The sequence below is a fragment of the Primulina eburnea genome, chromosome 11 (assembly GCF_022965805.1).
Source record: "Primulina eburnea isolate SZY01 chromosome 11, ASM2296580v1, whole genome shotgun sequence".
In the NCBI taxonomy this organism is placed as follows: domain Eukaryota; kingdom Viridiplantae; phylum Streptophyta; class Magnoliopsida; order Lamiales; family Gesneriaceae; genus Primulina; species Primulina eburnea.
The window spans coordinates 4,068,107-4,088,275 of record NC_133111.1 but is presented as its reverse complement, the minus strand read 5'-3'; the positions used below and the strand labels follow the sequence as shown (position 1 = coordinate 4,088,275).

Genomic DNA, 20,169 nt, shown 5'->3' with positions numbered 1-20,169 from the left:
TCGGATGGAGAAGAGACATCAATTTGCTATGCTTGCTTCCATTGTGCACATAGTGATTGGTGATTGGGCATCCCTTGTGTATGATTTGACCGAAATGGATGTTATAAGACCGGGAACTAATATACAACGTTTCACCATGGTAGTATCCATACATGTAGTTATTTGGTCTTCCATGCATATATACCGTGTTTTTTCTTGCATTTAAGACGACCGTCTTCTGTGTAGAGGCGTTCTTTTGATAGCTGGCAATTTGAGCGTTATATTTAAAATATTTATTGGCAATCATTCAGGACTTGAGGGTGCCCTAGGGGAGTCGGAATTTAGCAGTGGAGTGCCTAATATTAAGTTTAGTCTGGTAAGAAAGTCTAATTATCATCGTGAACTTATATAATTTCAATTCATGATGTAGTTTTTCTTTTCATTTTTAATGTTATTCCAGATAATTCAACGAGTCGCATAGTTATGTTTATCATGTTTAGACCAAAGAATTTGGAACCCATGCATTTATCATCACATGAAACTTATATGATCCCAGACAATCTAGTTTGTCAGGTTATATAGCTCGTGTCACTTTTCTTGATGATCAACAAAGATTTAGAAAGATTACTGAAGCTTCACTTTAAGGTTCTGCCATGTAAGAGAATGATAATTGTTGTTCCGGAATCTGGTTGAATGATCTTTAGATTTCCCAGTTGGATGTGGGTCAGTTCTGCATGTACCGTGCTGGTCAACTTTTTAATGTACCTTATTTGATCACTCGCCGTGTATTGTCTCTATTCTTCATTCTGAGGACAGTCCTAGGCGCAGCAGTTCTTCCATACCATCTTAGCTAACCGGTGCTGCTATTGGCATAACAACCGGCAGACCATAGGTTTGGCCTAACCCAGTCCTCTATGAAATATTCAGGAAATGTTGTAGGGGTTGCAATTAAGTGGATCTTTTATTTAATTTCAAATACTGCTCTCGCTGCACTTGACACTGGGTGGGGTCATAGAATTGGAGGACTTTGCTCAGTAGTCATTAGAAATCTGTCTATGAGTCCATATCCTGAATTTCCCCTATGCATGAGATTAGCAGCTGCTTTGATTTTTTCCATTCATTGAGGTGAATCAATCTGCGTGTTTTATTCAACTTGATATCGATATTTCCATTTCACTTTATATTGTTTATTGAACATCTCAGTTTCTGATGATTATATACTTTTATTTTATGTTTACTTCTTTCAGGGCATATATGTTTCCTCATGTTGGAATACCCTTTAGTTTACTCGCAGATTTCAGTAATTTCTTCAGTTAAATATCATGATGTTTTCATGTTGATTAGTTTTGTGACGACTTGCTTGATTACTTGTTCTAAAGGTTCCGGGAAAAATATGGTCTATAGCATTGAAGTATCATTGCCGCATGTTGCCATACTTCATACTTGTCCTGCGGTTTCTTGCTTCTCTGGAAGGTAAGATCTCTAAAGAGCTTGTGCAAAAAATCTGTAACTGTGCAGACGCCATGCACATACACCAGCTCAAACATGTTACTTCCTTTTGTTAAAGCGTAGAATTTAGGAGAACCATGGTGCTAAATAATATATTAGCTCCAACAAATTGATATTTTCTTTCTTTGAAGAGTTCCGTGGGTATGATTTATTACATTCCTAGCTTTAAGAATCAGTGTGTTTTATTTGTATAGTTTCTGGTTGACAAAATGGTTAATATGGTGTTTGTGGGAAATGCCAGCGTCACTATTTAAATGAACCATTTAAAATTAATCAAGATTCAAGCTTACATCCTTCAAACTACCTGAATAATTAAATGCTTAAATGTTGCTATTGTACTTTCTCTGCACCTAAGCAGTGGACCCTATTATTAAAGCAGAGTGCTTTGAAACTATGATTTAGTCCAGTGCTAGTTCCAAAAGGCTCGTCTTTAATGACATATTGCAACAATGTATAACCATTACCAATTCATTTTTGAACAAGCAGTAGCTGTTTCAGTCATTTTCGATTATTATAACCCCAGCTGGTCTGATAAATAGGTAGTTGCAATTATCTACGTTTCTGCGGGAGAATGAATTTGAAGAAATAACTTCCATTTGTTAAAATATAAATTTGCAGTGGGTTGTATTATGTGATTTTTTTTAAAATTGAAAGTCATTTTCTTAAATAGATTAGAGGGAAGGGCATAAATTTAGATGACTTTTTTTTTTTTGCCATGTTCATGAACAAGTTCATCAGTAATCAGACTCCAGTTTTAACAAATTAGCATTATGTCTTAAATTGATTCAGATAACAAATCACTACCATTATGTCTTAAACTAATTTGGATAACAAATCTTGGAAGCATGTCATGCCTACCTATCAGATAATCTGTATTGTCGTACAGAAGAGAAAGCAATATGTGGTGGCTTAATTCTTGTCTTTAAAGCAAGGGCATTATAAAGCCGTGTAATGTGTTGAGGGAGTTTGTGTCGCTTTATTTATCGATCAGATTTCTGGATGGTTTATGCCTATTGCTTCTTCTCTAGTTGCAGTTAAAATGGACAAAGGAGTTTGCTCTTTGCTGTCAACATTAACCATGTGTATTTTTTGGTTGTGATTTGTTTAGAATATTTATATATTAATTTTGCCCTGTTATGCCTTTTCTACGTGAACCAATGCAATTAAATATCACTTGACAATTTTATCTGGTTTGTTCATCTGTCCTGCAGGATGGGCAGTTGCTGCAGATCCAACATTCAAGACATTTGAAGCCGCATGCCCTTATGTTGTCCAAAAACTTCTTGTTGATGATTCTCTTGCTGCAAGGAGAATTTTACATTCGGTACTTTGTTGAATTCGTCACTGCATTATCCTTACTTATCTGGCGATTGACATTGATGTTGACTTGTGTAACTGTTGTAATGCAGGTTCTTTACTTTGTAGCTTATGAGGTTGAGCATATTAATGCAGATGATTTAAGAAATTGAGTTATGATATGACATTGTTTCGCGGCTAATACATCTTTCCTTCTGATTCTTTTTTGTCTTTTTTTAGGACGAGACCGTAGTTCTGGTGTATACTTTGGAAAATACATCAAGTTTATTACCATCGCAATGCAAATACTGTTGTGAATAACAACGGGATGTTTAGGAAAATGCTGTTATAGTTCATGGCAGCTTTTTGTTGGTTAGTTTACTTAAGCTTTCATCTCAGGTGGTATTTAACAGAAGGAGAGAATTTAAATGGAATAGGCTTGCACTTTTCTTTAGAGTTGGAGCAACCAGGTATTTCTTCTTCTTTTTTTGAGCAACCAGGTATATTTTACTAATGGTTTTTCTTTTCAAATTTGAGTTGGAAGAAGATTTTTTCACACTGAAACTGTAGTTTGGCAATTTATATACCCAATTAGAATACAGTGTCTGTTCTCAAATGGGATTGTCTTTTGATTATTTTTGTAAATGTAACTCCTGTTCCGATTGATTAGTTATCGGTTTTAATCTAGTGCTTTCATCTAGATTGTATCCTTCCATTTGATGTCTAGGAACCGGTTGCTCTCGTTGCTGCCGTCAACTACTAGAGCTTCTCTTGGTCATTCAGTGCAAGTTGCCCCTGAAGTTGATATGGCAAATCTGGTTTTCAGACTTCTGCCATCTAAAAATGGTTTCGTCCTAAGAAAACTTTTAATGAGTGCAGTGAGTACCTATTCACTGCTTAAGCCTGTTTTTCCTAATGGATTCTTGGTGGTGACAAGGGTGGGAATGCCATTAGTATTCATTCTGGTTGGCTCAAAGATTGTACGAGTATGAGTGGGGGATATTTGGTTTCTTTTTTACTGCCATTTTGCTGGTTCCATTTCATCTCTGTATGTTTGCCAGAGCTGGTGTTTCGATGTCCGATAGTCGTTTTGTGGGATGGTTGAGCCTGATAAGCCGAAACTTTTGACCCTAATTATAATGTCCATCTGAAAGTGATTATGTTGCACTTCCATATTGAATTTGTGAGATAATAGTTTGTTAGCGTAAAGAGTAGATTGATGTTATTACCATGATATTTTGAGCTTAATGAAGTAACATATTTATCAACGGGATGGAACTTCATTGATACAAGCAGCAGTTTCGAAGGAGGCAAGTCCTTTCCGTCAACAATTTTGCATGGCCCTTGCTGATACAATGTACAAGTGGATGTGTCGAGCTTTAGTAAAGTGGTTCGATCTTTCCAGATTAAGCTCCATAGTGATGGTAGCAGGCGAAGCCAAGTACAGAAGAATAGTTCTTCTACTAGAATAACTTCTCCAAGTAGTGAGTATGAATCCATCCTTCGAGATAGAAGGCTAAGAGTTATTTTCTTAAAGGCGGTATATTCCGCTGGAAAAGACCAGATGTTAATGCTGAAATTCTGTTGGTCTTCATTTGTAGTGTTCTTTGTGGCATCAGCCTTGGCTTGCCATCGCTTATTTGTCTCTCTCGGTGAAGCTTATGTGGGTCCTTCATCCTATCCTTCCAAGCAAATCGCTATGGCTGCATAGCAGCAACCAGAGCTCATTGCTTTGCGTCGAACATGTCATTATGATCATCTGGTAGGTGCAAGTCTGTTGGAGATATGCAACGTGTATATGCGTGATTTTCAATGTTGTATGTCAGGTTAAGTCACGCCACGCCATCAGAGATGGCGTGATTTTTATGCAAAAGACGCGGACTGAGCACATGTTAAAAGCTGCGACACATTAACTTTGACGCGGATTCAGCATGTGTTAAAAGCTGCGACACCATAATTTTATACTAATTTTTTTTAAAATACTACCAATATAAAACATTGAAGAAAAAGTATTGTTATTATCATTTGTATAATATAAAATAATAAGAATAACTGATAATACATAGAAACATAATTAAGCATTTTAATCATAACTCGAAACCATAAGATTATGATAAATTCATAATTTATATTCGAATACTCAAAGTAAATTAATTTATATCAACGTTTACCTCAAATAGAGGTTCAAAATCAAAATTTTATCTGAAAATATATAATCACAAATAAATAAATTAACGGTTTTAATCAAACGTCGAATGAAAAACTTAATTTAAAACATACAAACCTCATGTGTTGAAATACAATGCCTTAATCGAACATCGAACGAAAATCCACAAGGAATGACTAATAACGATACATTTAAATCCAGATAAATGAAGCACAAGAATAATACATTTGAAACGAAGTCAAATAATATATAAACAATTTTTTAGATAAAAAACATGTCATGTTAGTCTTCTTCAGTGATACATCAAATCACTTTAATACATGATTTTTAATCATAAATTTTTTTAATGTTTTTTTTGTGAAATAAAAGAAAGAAACATGCATTATTGACTGCATTGGGTCGTCGGTGTTTCAAATGACAGACTCCTCCAGCATCCTCTACCACCAGCGTCCAACAAATATTTAAATAAAAAAAATCATGCCAGTTCGATAGACGTGACTTACTTTAAAAAAATATTATTAAGCAAGTCACGCTATATGAGATGGCGTGACTTGATTTTTTTTTAAAAAAAAAATTAAAGGCAAGTCACGCCTCTTACTTCCTTTTAAAAAAAAATGAAAGTCACACATCTTCAAAAGGTGTGACACCTTAGTTTGTTAACTTTTTTTTTACGTTATTTTATTAAGTTTTTAAGAAATTTGTTGTAAACGGTGAAAAATCCCGAGATATATTGGTACAAGTTTAACAGTGGAATTAGCATCCACAGCTAAAGGACATAGTCACTTTTGTAGATGTGATATAGGCAACTAGTCATAACATTGTAACTTTTTTACATATAGTTTATTTGCTTTCCCCTTTTGTTTTTGTCATTAATTTACAATCTTGTCGCAGTTGATTTCTGTGTTTTGCATATTTGTCTTAGCGCAAACAAGTGTAGCTGGCTCACTTGTCCTTGAAAGCAGCACACCAACGAGTAAACAAGATAATTTTTTTTAAAATCTGTAACTAATTCCTCTGTCACATGAAAATTGCAAGTTATATTTCCAATTATCTCAAATATTAGTGTTTCTAAATTTATTTTTTGATGTCATCCCTCGGTCGAAAATCACAGAATTAGGGCAATACACTTCTCATAATGTTCATAAAATCAACCGAAAATTGAAACACCAAATCCAATAAGTATTAATGTCAAACTAAGATATCAAGGTCTAACAAAATCGTCGTCAAGAAACTATTAGTTTTATCTATTTAATAGCTGCTATATCCATGCATGGATCATCCCCGTAGCTACAAAACTCTAGCATGACAAGATTTGCTGCCTAAATCTTCTACTACACTCATAAGTTTTATCTACTAAATTATCGCCACGTCAAAGAATTTAAAAGCTTAGTTGGAATGCGTAAGTGTCGCACATGAAACAAAGAATTTAAAAGCTCAGTTGAAGTGCGTGAGTGTCGCACATGAAACAAAGCAATAACAAATCATCCGTGTGGCAAGCTATTCTAGTGAAGCAAATAAAAGGGAGGAATTTGTTCCACCAAAGCCAAAGGAGTTTGACAGAGCAGCTTTTATGTTCATCTTCTTCGAAGCAGTCAAAGGCATAAAATCACCAATAAACATGGGATCAGGTTTGGTGAGATTAAGTGTCAAGGGAGCGATACCCTGCGCAATAAAATGGGCACAGAAGCTGGGTGAAATGAGAAAATTCGAAAAATTATATTATAGTATAAGTTTCATAACAGAAACGTGAATGTTTACTTCCGTTTGTGGTATGAAGTGCATGTAAGCATATAAAATATCATAAAAATTAACATCATATAATACATGTAAATAATAATTAAAAAAAGTACTGTGTGGAAGCGTAGTAGAAAGGTTCAAGTACGGGCACTGCCGCACTGGTATGATAAGTTTCTTTTGATAAAATTGGTAAAAAGCACATGAAACGGAGACACCAAATTTACAACATTGCTCCAACGTTTTTGAGAGCCATGGAATATTTACAACTAGAAAAAACAAGAAAAATGGCATGCCTTACATGGTGTATGGATAATACTGAGAATAATGCTTCCACAGCTCCAGCTGCTCCTAGGAGATGTCCAGTAGCACCCTAATGTTTTATGTCATTAATACCAAATATATTAGTAGAATTCAAGAAACACATCAATTTGGAACCTTGAAATGATATGGACATCAGGAACAATGAACTTGTTTTTTTTTTTTTTTTGGAAATACGTAAAGAACTTGATTTGGAAGCATGCCCCATTCGTTCAAATAAAATCAGAAATTAGCAAAGCGATTTATGACATTCAGTCCTAAGAATGTGTAAATATGTTCATATTCAAATTTTTATGGGAAATGTTCTCGATATAAACACTAAGATTACCCTCCTGTTTTAAAAGGTTATGTATCTCATGTGATTAATCATGAATCAAACCAAAAGTAAACATCAAGAAATTTAGGATAAATGCTGAGATTACCTTGGTGGAGGACAAAGCCAAGGCACCTGATGCCGCATGATTGCAAAACAAGGACAGGATGGCTTTGGCTTCCACTGCGTCACCTGAATGAGAAGCTTCAGAATGTTGGCCCAATTTCCATCAGATAAAAACATACGAGTATTTGAAAATTCTGAAGGTCTACAATGTCACCCTTATAAATACATAAAATTACCCAGAGGAGTGGATGTAGCATGTGCATTGATGTAGTCCACTTGGTTAGGGGTCAAGCCAGACTGTCAGTCATATAAAGCAGACATCTTAGAAAAATAATAGTGCTTCTGTGATTCTGATGTAAAATATCTTCTTTTTCCTAAAAACACTCTCTCTTGTGTGTGTGTGTGTGTGTGTGTGCCTTTCTTCCAGGGGAAGGAATAGAACTGTAAGGGCACTTGATGGATCTTTTGTAACTTCTACTTAGCTTGTACAGACTGCAATCATAAATTGTCTCAATTTTATTGAACATGAAAGCATAATTTCCAGGTCTTTCCTTAGAACGGCATAAGGCCACAAGAGTTCAATTGACTTGTGAAGTGAAAAGATCGAGTCACTCAGTCAAGGGTGGAGCACAATGCATAGGCATATTGATCCATATTAGCCAATAGTTCATAAGATTAATACCGAGGAAACATGAAGATTTTTAAATTGTAATTTGATATCTATCAATAAATCAAATACGGAAGTGAGTCAAGTTTTCAGGAACAATCACGAACCCAAACCTAATCTTGTAGATAGAATGCATTCACAGGGGGTAGGACAAGGACGAGAGCAGAAAACTTGACCACAGATGTTAACCTTTTGATTGACTTCATATGTTAGAACCAAGATATGTTCATAAATCATGGTAATGGCAGGTACTATTATTGTTCTACAAGGCAGAAGGATCGCCAATACCATGAGATACAGTACAAAACACTAGTTTACACCTTAGCAGTCTCAAGGGTTTCGCTTGATCAAAGAACGGACCATTTCAGCTTTTTTTATTTATTTTTTATTTTTGCATTTTTCCGTAAATTAATATTCGCTCTCCTCAAGTAATCTTGGGACGTGTATCTAACATCATATACATGCCTTCCTTAATACTCTCGAAGACTCTGAATTACGGGGAGATGAAATGCCACATGATGAAGTTATAAACCACGCTTCCTTATGAAACCCTAAATATGCTGGTTCCAGAAATGAATGTTCCAACTAAAAATAAACCCCTTGATGATGAGAAACAATCAAAGTATTTATTTCAACATTTGGTCCCATCGGCCTCCCACTAAGTTGAGGCTGTAGGCCAACTGCCATTTGAGAAACTACGGTAGATATGATTTACATGCAGGAACTACCCACAATGTTTAAAAAAATGCCAGTTAGCTCAAGGGTAATTACAACATGAAAACAGATAACAGGTTACCTGCTTCAAAGCACGGGACATGGCCAAAAAAGCACCTCTGCCTTCCCCATGAGGTTGTGTAATGTGATATGCATCACCTGGATTAATAATGATATTATTTTCGAACAAAAGATTGAAACGTATCAAAGACATAAAAAGATGTGATAACTGAATGTGTATAACCTGACATCCCATAACCACGTACTTCAGCATATACTTTAGCTCCTCGCTTCTTCGCATGCTCCAGGTCCTTTTTATTAAACAAGCAGGAACACATTAATTTATTTGAACCAGAAGAGTAAACGACACGAAGAGTATCACATATATTTTAGGCTTTTACTAACCCAATGAACATATCTATCCTATGTTTCCTTGCACTGTTTTGACATTTGGTCAATCAGTTTATAAACACTAATGACATAATAAAATGAAACAGGAGATTATAATTTAAAGTAACTCTGCTCCTAAACCTCCTCAGTTGACAACTTCGGAAGAAAATGGAGAGGGATCGTAGAGACATTCTTTTTACATCGAGTGTACAATAGCTTCCGTCTAATTTTAAGGAGAATAGACTTTATTGACATAATTGTAACAGGACTCACCTCCAAAACCAGGATACCAGAACCTTCTCCTATACTGTATTTCAGCAGTTCATCAGAGTGATGCATGGAAGTTTAAGCAAATTAGATTTGAATGCCATTCAACTCCAAGATACTAACAACACTATCACTTACACAAATCCATCACGAGCACAATCAAAAGGCCTCGAGGCTTCTTCAGGAGAAGTATTGTACTTGGTCGATAATGCCCTTGATCTGTGTATAGTATCATTTCCGACAAAATAATCACTCTTTGTATTTAATTGCACCATAAAATATTTTTCTTATATTGCATTGTGTTAGATATTGTAAATTTTAGTAGAGACATCCACCACTTTATCTCGAAAAAAGTAGCTTTGAATCAATTACTGGTCTCATAAGACAAATTAAAGTCACTATTACTCTGCATCCTTCTTTGTCAATTGACGTATAGAGATGATCGTGCTCATATAGCCAAGAGAGTAAATGTAATGACCTTGAAATTTCTTTCTGGGAAATTTTGATCTCTTGGCTTTTTGTTGTGAATTTTGAAAAATACGTATTTGGAGATTTGACAAACCGGAGCTTCAGAAATATTTCGTTGTGGAGTATAACAACACTTGAATGTTTGTCATGAATGGACATAATACAGAATCCCATGCCATTAGCTTGTAGTGAACATGATGTTTGTATGTCAAGAGGACTAGACTAAAGCAATTGCTTTGTTCTGAATTGTTATTTAGAAAGCTGATCCATGGAGTAATTTGATATACATTAACTGTAATTTTTTTGCACTGGATGTGCTTGATCTAATAGAAAAGTATCAGGATTAATTATTTACTTCTAAAACCCTCAGTATATCATTTTTTAGATCTTCAGTAAATTTTTGTAGACGAATAGGTCTATCATTCGCTTTGTACATGCTTTTCAAGGTTCTAACAAAAGACACCATTTGCATCAAAATTAACTTATCAGCTAACATTATTGTCTTTGTTAAATTTTTGAGTTCTATTGGTTGGTCACGGCCAATGGGTTATACAGATCGTGTGTTTTGTTTTGGGATTTTAGATGCTGTGTTTTGTGCTTTCCACTCATCTGAGCAATGAAATGACCATCACTTCGTTAACAACCTAAGGTATTTTCAAGCAAAATTATATTTCTGTTCAGGGAGGGGCGCCTGAGGCATTTTCAAGCAGTCAAAGGATTCAAGGTACTTGACAATAGATGGCTCAATCAGTTGACTGATAATTACCTGCAGAATCCTGCTATCGACAAAGCATCGATGCTAGATTCTGTTCCCCCAGCAACCATGACATCAACATCTCCAAATTGAATCATCCTTGCAGCATCTCCAATAGAATGTGCCCCAGTAGCACAAGCTGTCACTGCAGCATGGTTTGGTCCCTAGATTCAAAATCAAGACTAAAACATGCAATTGTGTTTATATTTCACAGGAAGTTTTTCTTCAAATCATTAAATAATTATAAATGGATGTCAAAGACCATATAATATATATAGACACTTTTTTCCCTCTTATACGCTGTCATTTGTCAACCTTTTATAAAAATTGTGGACATACTACTATTATAAGTTTGTTCGCTATTATTTGCAAGTTTTGCCATCAACTTAATGACCGGCTTCAACATGTTTCTTGATTAAAAAAAATTAAAGCAATTCAAAAATCAATGTTAAGGGATTACGATTCAATCTCGACCATTTAACTATAAATAAGTAGCAAGATAAATCCAGAACCATAAATGTTATCATCATCTTTATTTCCCATGATTCTCCACACAATCAACAAAGAAATGTCCTCTTATGCCTTCCTATGTTTTCAAGATGATAGAATTATGTTAACTGAATACCTGGAATCCATATTTTATGCTCACATGACCAGCAGCCATATTGATTAGTATCCTCGGGATAAAAAATGGACTGAGTCGCCGTAGGTGCTGCAAGCGAAAGAAAAAGTAAGGACGTGTGTTTGCGAGCCAGCACTTTTTGGTGTATGTCAAAACCAGTTCGCAAGAATGAAGTTCAGACTAGAGAAAAGTATGTTGATTGGGTTAAGATGGCAAAGTTTCTACAAATTTTTAAGGACTGATTTCAAATTATCAGGTAACGTGATTTGTGGAAATTCATTCTTGGAGCAGATATTACGGCAAATATAGACGCTCTCTTTCTTAACCAAAATTTAACCGGTGGCACGTTCAAGCTATATGTATAAACTTCTAGATTACAAAACAGTGAGATAGACATCACAAGCTCACAAGTTGGCACATTCAAGCCATATACAGAAGCTTCTAGAAGACAAAACAATTATATACCCGGCATTACAAGTTCACAAGTTGGTCAAAGGCATCCAATTATAAGACCAAGCTGCTATGCTGGTTCCAATGAGTGAAAGATAAGATCAGGATATAAAAGCAATATTGAATATAATTCAGAACAAAATAAAATGCAATATGAAGGAATGCTATTTTTATATATTCTTTACACTTGATCATACTCAGTCTTTACCATTATTGTTTGAGTCATCCGCCCTTGCTCAATGAATGCTTAAACGATCATTTTTAATCAAGATTGTTGAGTCATCATCGGCTTTAACAGTTAAAGTACAGTTTATTTATCAAGGAATAATCTTGCAAATTGCTTAATTAAAATTCTAAATGGTCTATTCACCCTCCTATAGACCATTATCTCTGAAATTGGGACGGAAAAAAAATGTTTTCTAACCCAAACCTATCTTGATAGAAAATAGAGCGAAATTGGGGGGGCAAGTTCTCGCTAGGGTTAACTGAATTGCAACTTCTACAGCTTCAGAAACGATTATAAGTTACTAAGAATAATAATGGTTACGTCAAACAAAGAAGTCAATCCACCTTATCACAGATCATTCTTGAAGCATCCAAAATATCACTGACGCTGCCAGTTCCAGCACCTATGGAAACACCCTGATGGTCTTGAGGTCAGAAATGAGTAAGCACCACAAAATCCAAAATTATTCCAATCTTCATCATTCTAGATAACAAATTACCGTTCTTTCTTTCTCATCCTGCTCACTCGGCATCCAATTTGCATCTCTAAGAGCCTCGTCAGCTGCACATAATGCATACCCTATAAACCTTGCAATCGATCTATGGTCCTGTGAGTGAGTAAATATAGAATCTAAAAATTCAGTATTGTTATGGCTCATGAGAACAGTAAAATATTCAAAACAAAATGACAAAAGGAACTATCTGATTTCCGGGCACACTTCATTATTATTTAGATAGATGAGGATAAAAGGTATTCAAGCATAATGAGTTACCTTGTTTCGAACATTTATGTTCTTATGGTCTTGCCGAGCTACAAAATTTATTTGAATGATGTAATGACCTGATGGCTTGTTGGGTGATACTTACTCTATCATTCCATGGCTCCGGATGTCCTTTGCCTATTCACAAATTTTCATTGTTTCTCTAGTATAACAAATGGTTCAGCATAAAGTAGATTGCTAGCACGTGAAATCAACATTTTCACTGCCAATTACATTAAGAAGAAAACTTCTAGCAATATATTTCATTATGGCCGTTTTCTTCAGAGAAAATCAATATTTGCATGAAAGAAAATAATTCTTGCCCAAACGAAGATTTATTTATTTTCAACCAGCTGATTTGTGATTTAAATATTCTGATTCAAGAGACCAACTAGTATCAGAGCTAAACCAAAAAATAATTTGGAATTACTACCTTAGAGTTAAGCCACAGCTCTTCGTTGAATTCATCTGAGTTGGTTCCACATGGTACAATCGCAGCAATTTTGGAAGCCAATTGATCAAAGGTATGCAATTGTGTCTCTCTGTCAAAGCCATTCATCTTTATATCTTCAATTGTTATTGCCTTAATTCCACAATCCCCTTCTATTAATCGCTTCCAACTAGTTTCCACACCACAACCCAAAGGTGTGACCATTCCTAAACCTAAAATCATTCACTATCTTTACTTTATTACAAAATCAGCAAGTAGAAAAATAGAAACTAATGGTTAATTTTTATAATAGAAATATGAAAAGAATACTTGGATACCTGTTAAAATGCAATGACTAAATATAAGAGTGGGCCCATTAAATGATTTTTATGGTGTGCGATAGGATGTTATATGAATCTAATAATAAAAGTTATCAACCTCATAGCACTACTTTCCAACTACGCACATGCAAGCAAGTTATCCACAATTTCGAAGTGTGTGCCAATTTTTGCATAGACAATGGTAAACATAACCACCACATACCTGGAAGAAAGTATCATACAAGATTTTTGCAAAAACCAAGCTCTCCCGAAACGTAAAGAGGGGAGAAGAAAATGAATGTGAATTGTGCTTGCAGCAAAGATCATGGCAGGATGGTTCGTTTAAATCATACTTAAACCTTGAAAACTATAGGTATAAATAAATAGTTGCATCTGTACCAGGATAACTAGTAAACAAAAAGTACCTGTAACAACAACTCTACGCAGTGGTAAAAGAGGAGGTGGATCAAAGGGACTGGGAGAGAAAAGGCGACGGAACTGCGTGACTGAACCCACAAGTTTATTACAGTTCTGTCGGGACAACGCCATTACTTTGAAGAACTACAGTGTAACAACAGACACTGTGACAGTATATAACGAAGTAAAAAGGATCATACTTGCAAATGAATATAGTTATTGAAACCCAAAACAAGATAATTGTGTTTCAGCAAGTTTATGATTTCTGAAACTCCAGATTTACAACAAATAAAGTTTATGCTTTCTGAAGCTCGAAATTCACTACACAGATCAAATTAATGAAAGCTACATTTGCAATGAATGCAGGTGATTATTTGTCTGAAAACAACAAAGAATCATTGAGGTATTTTATTGAATTGATTCTGCATATCAAAAACAAGTAAGTTTACATTATACAGCAACTGAAATAGAATGAATGATATAACCAACAAGTCAAGAGAATTAAGAGGATCGAAGACAACTTGCGAGAGACTGACGATGAATATTTCGTTTATGGCATAGACAACTATTGAAATCGATGGTTTGCGCAATGACATCATTTTGAATCTAAAATGACACATGTCAAATTTGAGTAGCTATACATGGAATTGTTTGTGAATTGCATTGACCAGTCAAAAAGTGTTTAAATGATGCCAAGACTGATTAAAAAAACATACGCAACTTGGTGCTTGTTGATGAACCGAATAAAATCTAATAAAATGGAACAATTGCTTCAATATTTCCTCAATGGTAAGGAGTTGTACAAAATCATCACATTGACAAGGTTATCGTCTATTGTGCAATTGTTCCAGCAGATATTTTATCGGGACAACAATTGTATATGGCATAAAATAAAATATTTCTCTATGCCTTCTTAGGGTCCAAGGACCTCAGAAGGTGGTGAGGATACGACTGACTTGCCTCGGGTAGTTGCCGAGGATCCGAGGTAGTGGCAAGGATGTGGTCGATATACGATGCTAGGGTTTGAGGATCTAAGGAAGTGTCGAAAATGTGTGTGATCTACTCAAAATATGGGATAACCAGGATGGGGACCGGGGGTAGGGGCGAGGAGATGTCATGTCTTGTGGTAGTAGGAGATGAGTACTTGAGAGTTTTAGTTAAATGAGTTGCGTTAGGGGGAACAACACACAAATTAACCATTAAATCCTCTCACAAATGGTCAATAAGAGCATCTCAGAGTGCATAGTGAGCCGATTTATCTTTTATTTTACGATGGCGTGCAAGAAACTCTTGAAATCAGGCATGCTCATCACGTGCCATTTCAACATCTGGATGGGTGCCTCGCGATAATCTGTGACTGGCACATCGAATTTCCTTTCATCTTCAATAATCATATTATGCATTATGATGCATGTTGTCACGATATCATGTAGCACTTGTTTGCTCCAAACTCGTGCAGGTCCAGTGATTATCGTCCACTTTGATTGCAGCACTCCAAATGCTCGTTCAACACCTTTTCTGCAACTTTCTTGTCGTGCTGCAAAATATTTCTTTTTTGGACCTTGTGGATTGTGAATTGGTTGCACTAGAGTAGCCCACTTTGAATATATACCATCTGCTAGGTAGTATCTCATGGTGTATTCTTTTTCTTGCATTACATAGTTAGCGGTGGGAGCTACCCCATTGGCTAAATTAACAAAGAGATGAGATTTTGACAACACGTTAATATCATTGTTTGAACCTGGCAAACCAAAGTATGCATGCCATATCCACAACTCGTAATCTGCTACGGCCTCCAAAATGATTGTTGGTTTTCCGGTACGACCAGCATATTTTCCAGCTCAACCTGTTGGACAGTTTTTCCACTTCCAATGCATACAATCTAGACTTCCCAGTATCCCCGGGAATCTACGTTGTTTTCCAATAAGGAGAATCCTTTCAATGTCCTCGGCATTGGGAGACCGAAGATATCAGTCACCAAACACCTCCACCACAGCCCGGCAAAATCTTTTTAAACTTTCAATCGCAGTAGACTATATACTCATCCGTTGAATCTGCCGCCACACCGTATGCTAAAATACGCATTGCGGCTGTTATCTTCTGGTATGGGGACAACCCGGGCCTCCCCAACGCATCTACTTCATGTACAAAGTAATTATCATGTTGAATGGATTCCATAATTCGCAAGAATAGCCGACGAGACATTCGAAAACGTCGCTTGAACATTGATTCATTGTACATTGGAGACTCAGGAAAATAGTCATTGTACAAGCGTTGTTCAGTGGCTAATCTGTCTCGATTAATCACAACATGGCCAGGGATTGAGCCTCAACGGGTGCAAATTACCACATTATCAAAAGTAATTGGAGACAATGGTAACACTGTTTATGAGTTGGCTTAAAACCGTTTGTTGTTCGTCAATGCGATTTAACTCATTCTTTATGTTGGCACTAGGTTGATCTTCGTCGTCAAGACGCATAGAAAGAAAAATTTGAAGAACCTCCCTCATGAAAATTCATTTTTGAGCAAGATGAGTAAATTATGAAGAAGCAATTGGTCTTTAAATAAGTGATGACATTTTTTATTTTAGTTATTTTAGATATTTTAATTTCTTTTAAATATTATATAGAATAAAAGCCAACTCATTTTTTTTGTCACAAGTTGTGTATTTGAATAAAGCCACGGGCTATGCATCTCCACTAAAAACATTTCAATAAAAGCATTTCAATAAAGCCACGGGCTATTCATTTCCACATTTTTTGTCACGGGCTATGCATTTCCAGCAAAAGCCAACTAAGGGTTGTCTAGTTGTAGTCAGTTGTCACGTGTAGTCTAGTCGCAATCAGAGACCACTCATATGTCAGCTTTTGTCTATATACCAATTGTCACGAGCTATGCATTTCCATTAAAAGCCAACTGAAGGGTTGTCACGTTGCAGACAGCTATCACGGGTGTCTAGTCGCAATCAGAGACGACTCATCTATCACCTCTTGTCTATATACCAGCTGTCACGGGCTATGTATTTCCACTAAAAGCCAATTGAAGGGTGGGTTGTCATGTTGCAGTCAAATTTCGTATCCCAAAACAAATCAATCTAATTAATTTAAATTTCAACCGTCAGATCAGATATTATTTAATTTAGACCGTTGATCCAAATTTCTTATCCAAAATATTTTGGCTATAAATTGAAGTATCATTCAAAGCAGTGACATCACTTCTACAAATTGAATAATTATTTACGATCAAATGACTTCCTCTAAACGTGGTGTTGCATTCTCAATCGAGGAGGGCAAACTACTCGTGATGGCTTATCTTGATGTCTCCCAAAATCCAATAATTGGTATAAACCAATCACGCGATAAGTTATGGTCACGAGTGGCAGTTACATACAACGAACAAATCACCGGTAAATCAACAGAGCCTCGAACAATAAAGGCCATCCAATGTCGCTGATTCAACATAAACAAAATTGTCCAAAACTAGCCAGGTAGAACTTAGCCGTCCAAGTGGTGTTTCTGAGAATGACATTGTGAGTAATTAATTTTCTTTATCATATTTCTGTGAAATTATACTTTTTAAATTTTGTAACTAAGATACAATTCATACCTTGTTATAGTTGGATCAAGCAAAAGCTTTATATAAGCAATCAGCTTGGTCGACTTGGCGGTTGGATCATGTATAGTCTTTACTTAAGGACCAAGAGAAGTTTAGGTCATCAAACGCTATTTTACCTAATTTCATACCAAACTACGGGAGTATCGACTCATCCCAGTCTGACTATTCTCCCAACACTGAATCATCGACACCCGATTCTCCAAGACTATATGGATTTACTATAAACCTGGATGAAGATAATCCGTCAGGAGAGAGTTCTCAGCGTCCAATTGGCATAAAAAAGGCCAAAGCCAAAAGAAAAGCTACTGAAGAACACTTGAAGGACATTTCCACCATGGCCAAATGTACTGAGAAAATGGTGGTTGTGATGGAGAATGCTGAGGTACATCGACAACAGCTCATTGATATTGAGAAACAAAGGAATGCGATAATGGCTTTTAAGGAAGAAAATAAAATACTAAGGATGAACCCTGTGTGCGTTGATGAATCAGTCTGTGCATACTTGATAAAAGAACAACAAAAAATTTGGCAGAAAAGAATGGAAATGGGGGATGGCTCTGATGGGACTTCTACACCGTTTGGACAGTTCCTCGGAGGTGAATGAAAAACTTCACCTTCCGAGTCCGACCTTCCACGGTACTAATTTACTCTCATGATTGCAATGAACTAAAAATATTTTTGTGTGTTTTTTTATTGTTGGTGATATGTCACTTTTTGTATTGTCTATGTTTTTATTAAAAATTAAAAGAAATTTTGATCAACAAGGTCGACCCAAAAGCAAGCCTACGGAAGTTGTCATTGGCAAAGACCCCCCAGACTCAAAATCAAACAAAAAGATCGCCAAAAAAAACGATCTTGATATGTAAAAAAAAATCCAGGTTGACGTTAAAATCGAATCACCTGTTTGCAAGACCGTTGACAATAAGTTCATTGGCCTCATATATGACCCTGCGAATGAAATTTACACCACCAGCCATTCTTCAAACGAAAACAAGATACAATTCGGCTTTGAATTAAATCCAGAAAACATATTATATATATAATCGGAATACACAACAATCAAAATCAGGACGAGATCAAAATTCCAATACCCAAAAGTGATCCGGAAATGACATCCTAGCTCCTGTCGGTGTATTTTTTTTTTAAACCCTGAATCCTTCTCAAAGGCGGCCTGGGTCAATTGGCTTGACGAACATTTCTCCCGCTGTGAATGGATACCTTGGCTAATCGGGCCGAGTTTTCAGTAAATTGTTGGGCTCTAACGTAAAGATTAATCGGACCACACTGGGCCCATGTTGTTTTAATTTTATTATATATAAACAAAATTTTATAATAATTGTTTTAATAAATTATTAACTCGAACAAAAATCAGATAAAAAGATCAAAATTGATATAAATTTGTATTAGAAACTTATATGATATATAATTTTATAATTATAAATTATGGATTGTTTTATATCAAAATAATTTCGTAAATATAAATTTTGTTAGTTGACATACTAAATTTTATCGAGTCTTTTGTAAATATAAATGCAATTTTGTTTAAATATTAATTTAAGAGTATTAAAAATTTCAAATTTATTAAAAGTAAGAAATGATGTTAGAATTTTATTATTTTTAAATCAAGTAATCACCTTATTATTTGAATAAAATATTAGTTATTTTTTATGTTCTGAATTTTTTGATAAAATAAGAGGCGAAAGTTTTAGGATTATATTTTTTTTTACCGTAAGCGTTATTTATAATTTGAAATTTATTATCAACATTTGTATTTATACACATAACTACACATTATATATTTGATATCAACCAAAATAAATTTGTATCTATTTTGGTAAATTATTACTTTTAATATAATTAAATAGATTTCTTATCGAATCTAGTTACTTATTATTAAAGATATTAAATATATAAATATAATTAAATGGATTTCACTATTACGGAGGACGATTGAAGATGTCCGAGAAAACCTATTAAATTTAATATATATTATATTTTAATATATATTATATGAATTGAAATATTAATAAAAAAATATTTTCTGAAAATTATTTTAGAAGATCATAAATACTATGTCAGATACAATTATTAATTGTTAATTGATTCAATCACTGATATAATTTTTTATTTAGTTATGATAAATTATTGGGTATTTAGTTTTATAATATTATTTATATGATTAACTTTTTTTTATTACATATGATTAACTTAATTTAAAGCAATCATTTCTTACCTTGAATTTATATTTATTAGTGTAAATAAGACATAATTATTAAAATATTTAGTGTAAATAAGACGTAATTTGTTGGGATGCTCGAATTTCAATGAATGTATTGTTGTACTACAATACATTCGTTAAAATCTATTTCAAAGTCAGCGGGCCACTAAATTTGTCTAGAGACCCTAGTTGCTTCACTAAAATCTACTTCAAATTTATTAAAATCGATAAAATATGACAGCTCATTGTGTTATACTTATCGTTTAGATTGCATGCATTAAAATCTACTTCAAATTTAAAGTTTGCACATCACTCCTAGTTGTTTTCTTCTTATTTTTTTTTAAAGGACTTATAGTTACTATTTATTAAGACAATATATGACCCCATGTTTAATAAAGTTTTACGTGTTATTAACATAATTAAAGATGTTTATGATAGATATGTCATAACATATTCTGAACAGTTA

At 34.8% G+C, this 20,169-nt stretch overlaps 3 protein-coding genes across 7 annotated transcripts; 2 read left to right on the top strand and 1 right to left on the bottom strand.

Annotated features, from left to right (window-relative positions):
* The first annotated feature begins 79 nt into the window (after positions 1 to 79).
* On the top strand, positions 80 to 4,066 carry LOC140805241 (uncharacterized). 2 transcript variants are annotated; one of them, XM_073161483.1, is made up of 6 exons: positions 80 to 139; positions 291 to 355; positions 1,359 to 1,452; positions 2,700 to 2,812; positions 3,184 to 3,254; positions 3,512 to 4,066. In XM_073161483.1, the coding sequence occupies exons 3-6, from the start codon at positions 1,404 to 1,406 to the stop codon at positions 3,774 to 3,776; spliced, it is 498 nt and encodes a 165-aa protein (XP_073017584.1). In that variant the 5' UTR covers positions 80 to 139; positions 291 to 355; positions 1,359 to 1,403; the 3' UTR covers positions 3,777 to 4,066. The 2 variants fall into 2 exon arrangements, with proteins under 2 accessions (XP_073017584.1, XP_073017585.1); XM_073161484.1 differs by lacking the exons at positions 80 to 139; positions 291 to 355 and having other exon boundaries at positions 374 to 1,452.
* Positions 4,067 to 6,109: 2,043 nt separating this feature from the next.
* Positions 6,110 to 18,708, bottom strand: LOC140804187 (3-oxoacyl-[acyl-carrier-protein] synthase, mitochondrial). Of its 4 annotated transcripts, none has more exons than XM_073160030.1 (16): positions 18,577 to 18,708; positions 18,386 to 18,463; positions 13,879 to 14,014; positions 13,137 to 13,366; positions 12,443 to 12,550; positions 12,288 to 12,359; positions 11,271 to 11,357; positions 10,658 to 10,809; positions 9,562 to 9,642; positions 9,430 to 9,463; positions 9,011 to 9,077; positions 8,849 to 8,925; positions 7,622 to 7,682; positions 7,429 to 7,511; positions 6,987 to 7,058; positions 6,110 to 6,613 (listed from the first exon to the last, which is right to left on the bottom strand). In XM_073160030.1, exons 3-16 carry the CDS (start codon positions 14,000 to 14,002, stop codon positions 6,449 to 6,451), a joined length of 1,413 nt encoding a protein of 470 aa, XP_073016131.1. In that variant the 5' UTR covers positions 14,003 to 14,014; positions 18,386 to 18,463; positions 18,577 to 18,708; the 3' UTR covers positions 6,110 to 6,448. The 4 variants fall into 4 exon arrangements, with proteins under 4 accessions (XP_073016131.1, XP_073016130.1, XP_073016132.1 ...); XM_073160029.1 differs by having other exon boundaries at positions 18,386 to 18,433; XM_073160031.1 differs by lacking the exons at positions 18,386 to 18,463; positions 18,577 to 18,708 and having other exon boundaries at positions 13,879 to 18,296.
* On the top strand, positions 17,117 to 18,089 carry LOC140804528 (uncharacterized). The gene is made up of 2 exons (XM_073160566.1): positions 17,117 to 17,188; positions 17,553 to 18,089. The coding sequence occupies exons 1-2, from the start codon at positions 17,117 to 17,119 to the stop codon at positions 18,087 to 18,089; spliced, it is 609 nt and encodes a 202-aa protein (XP_073016667.1).
* Positions 18,709 to 20,169: the final 1,461 nt, after the last annotated feature.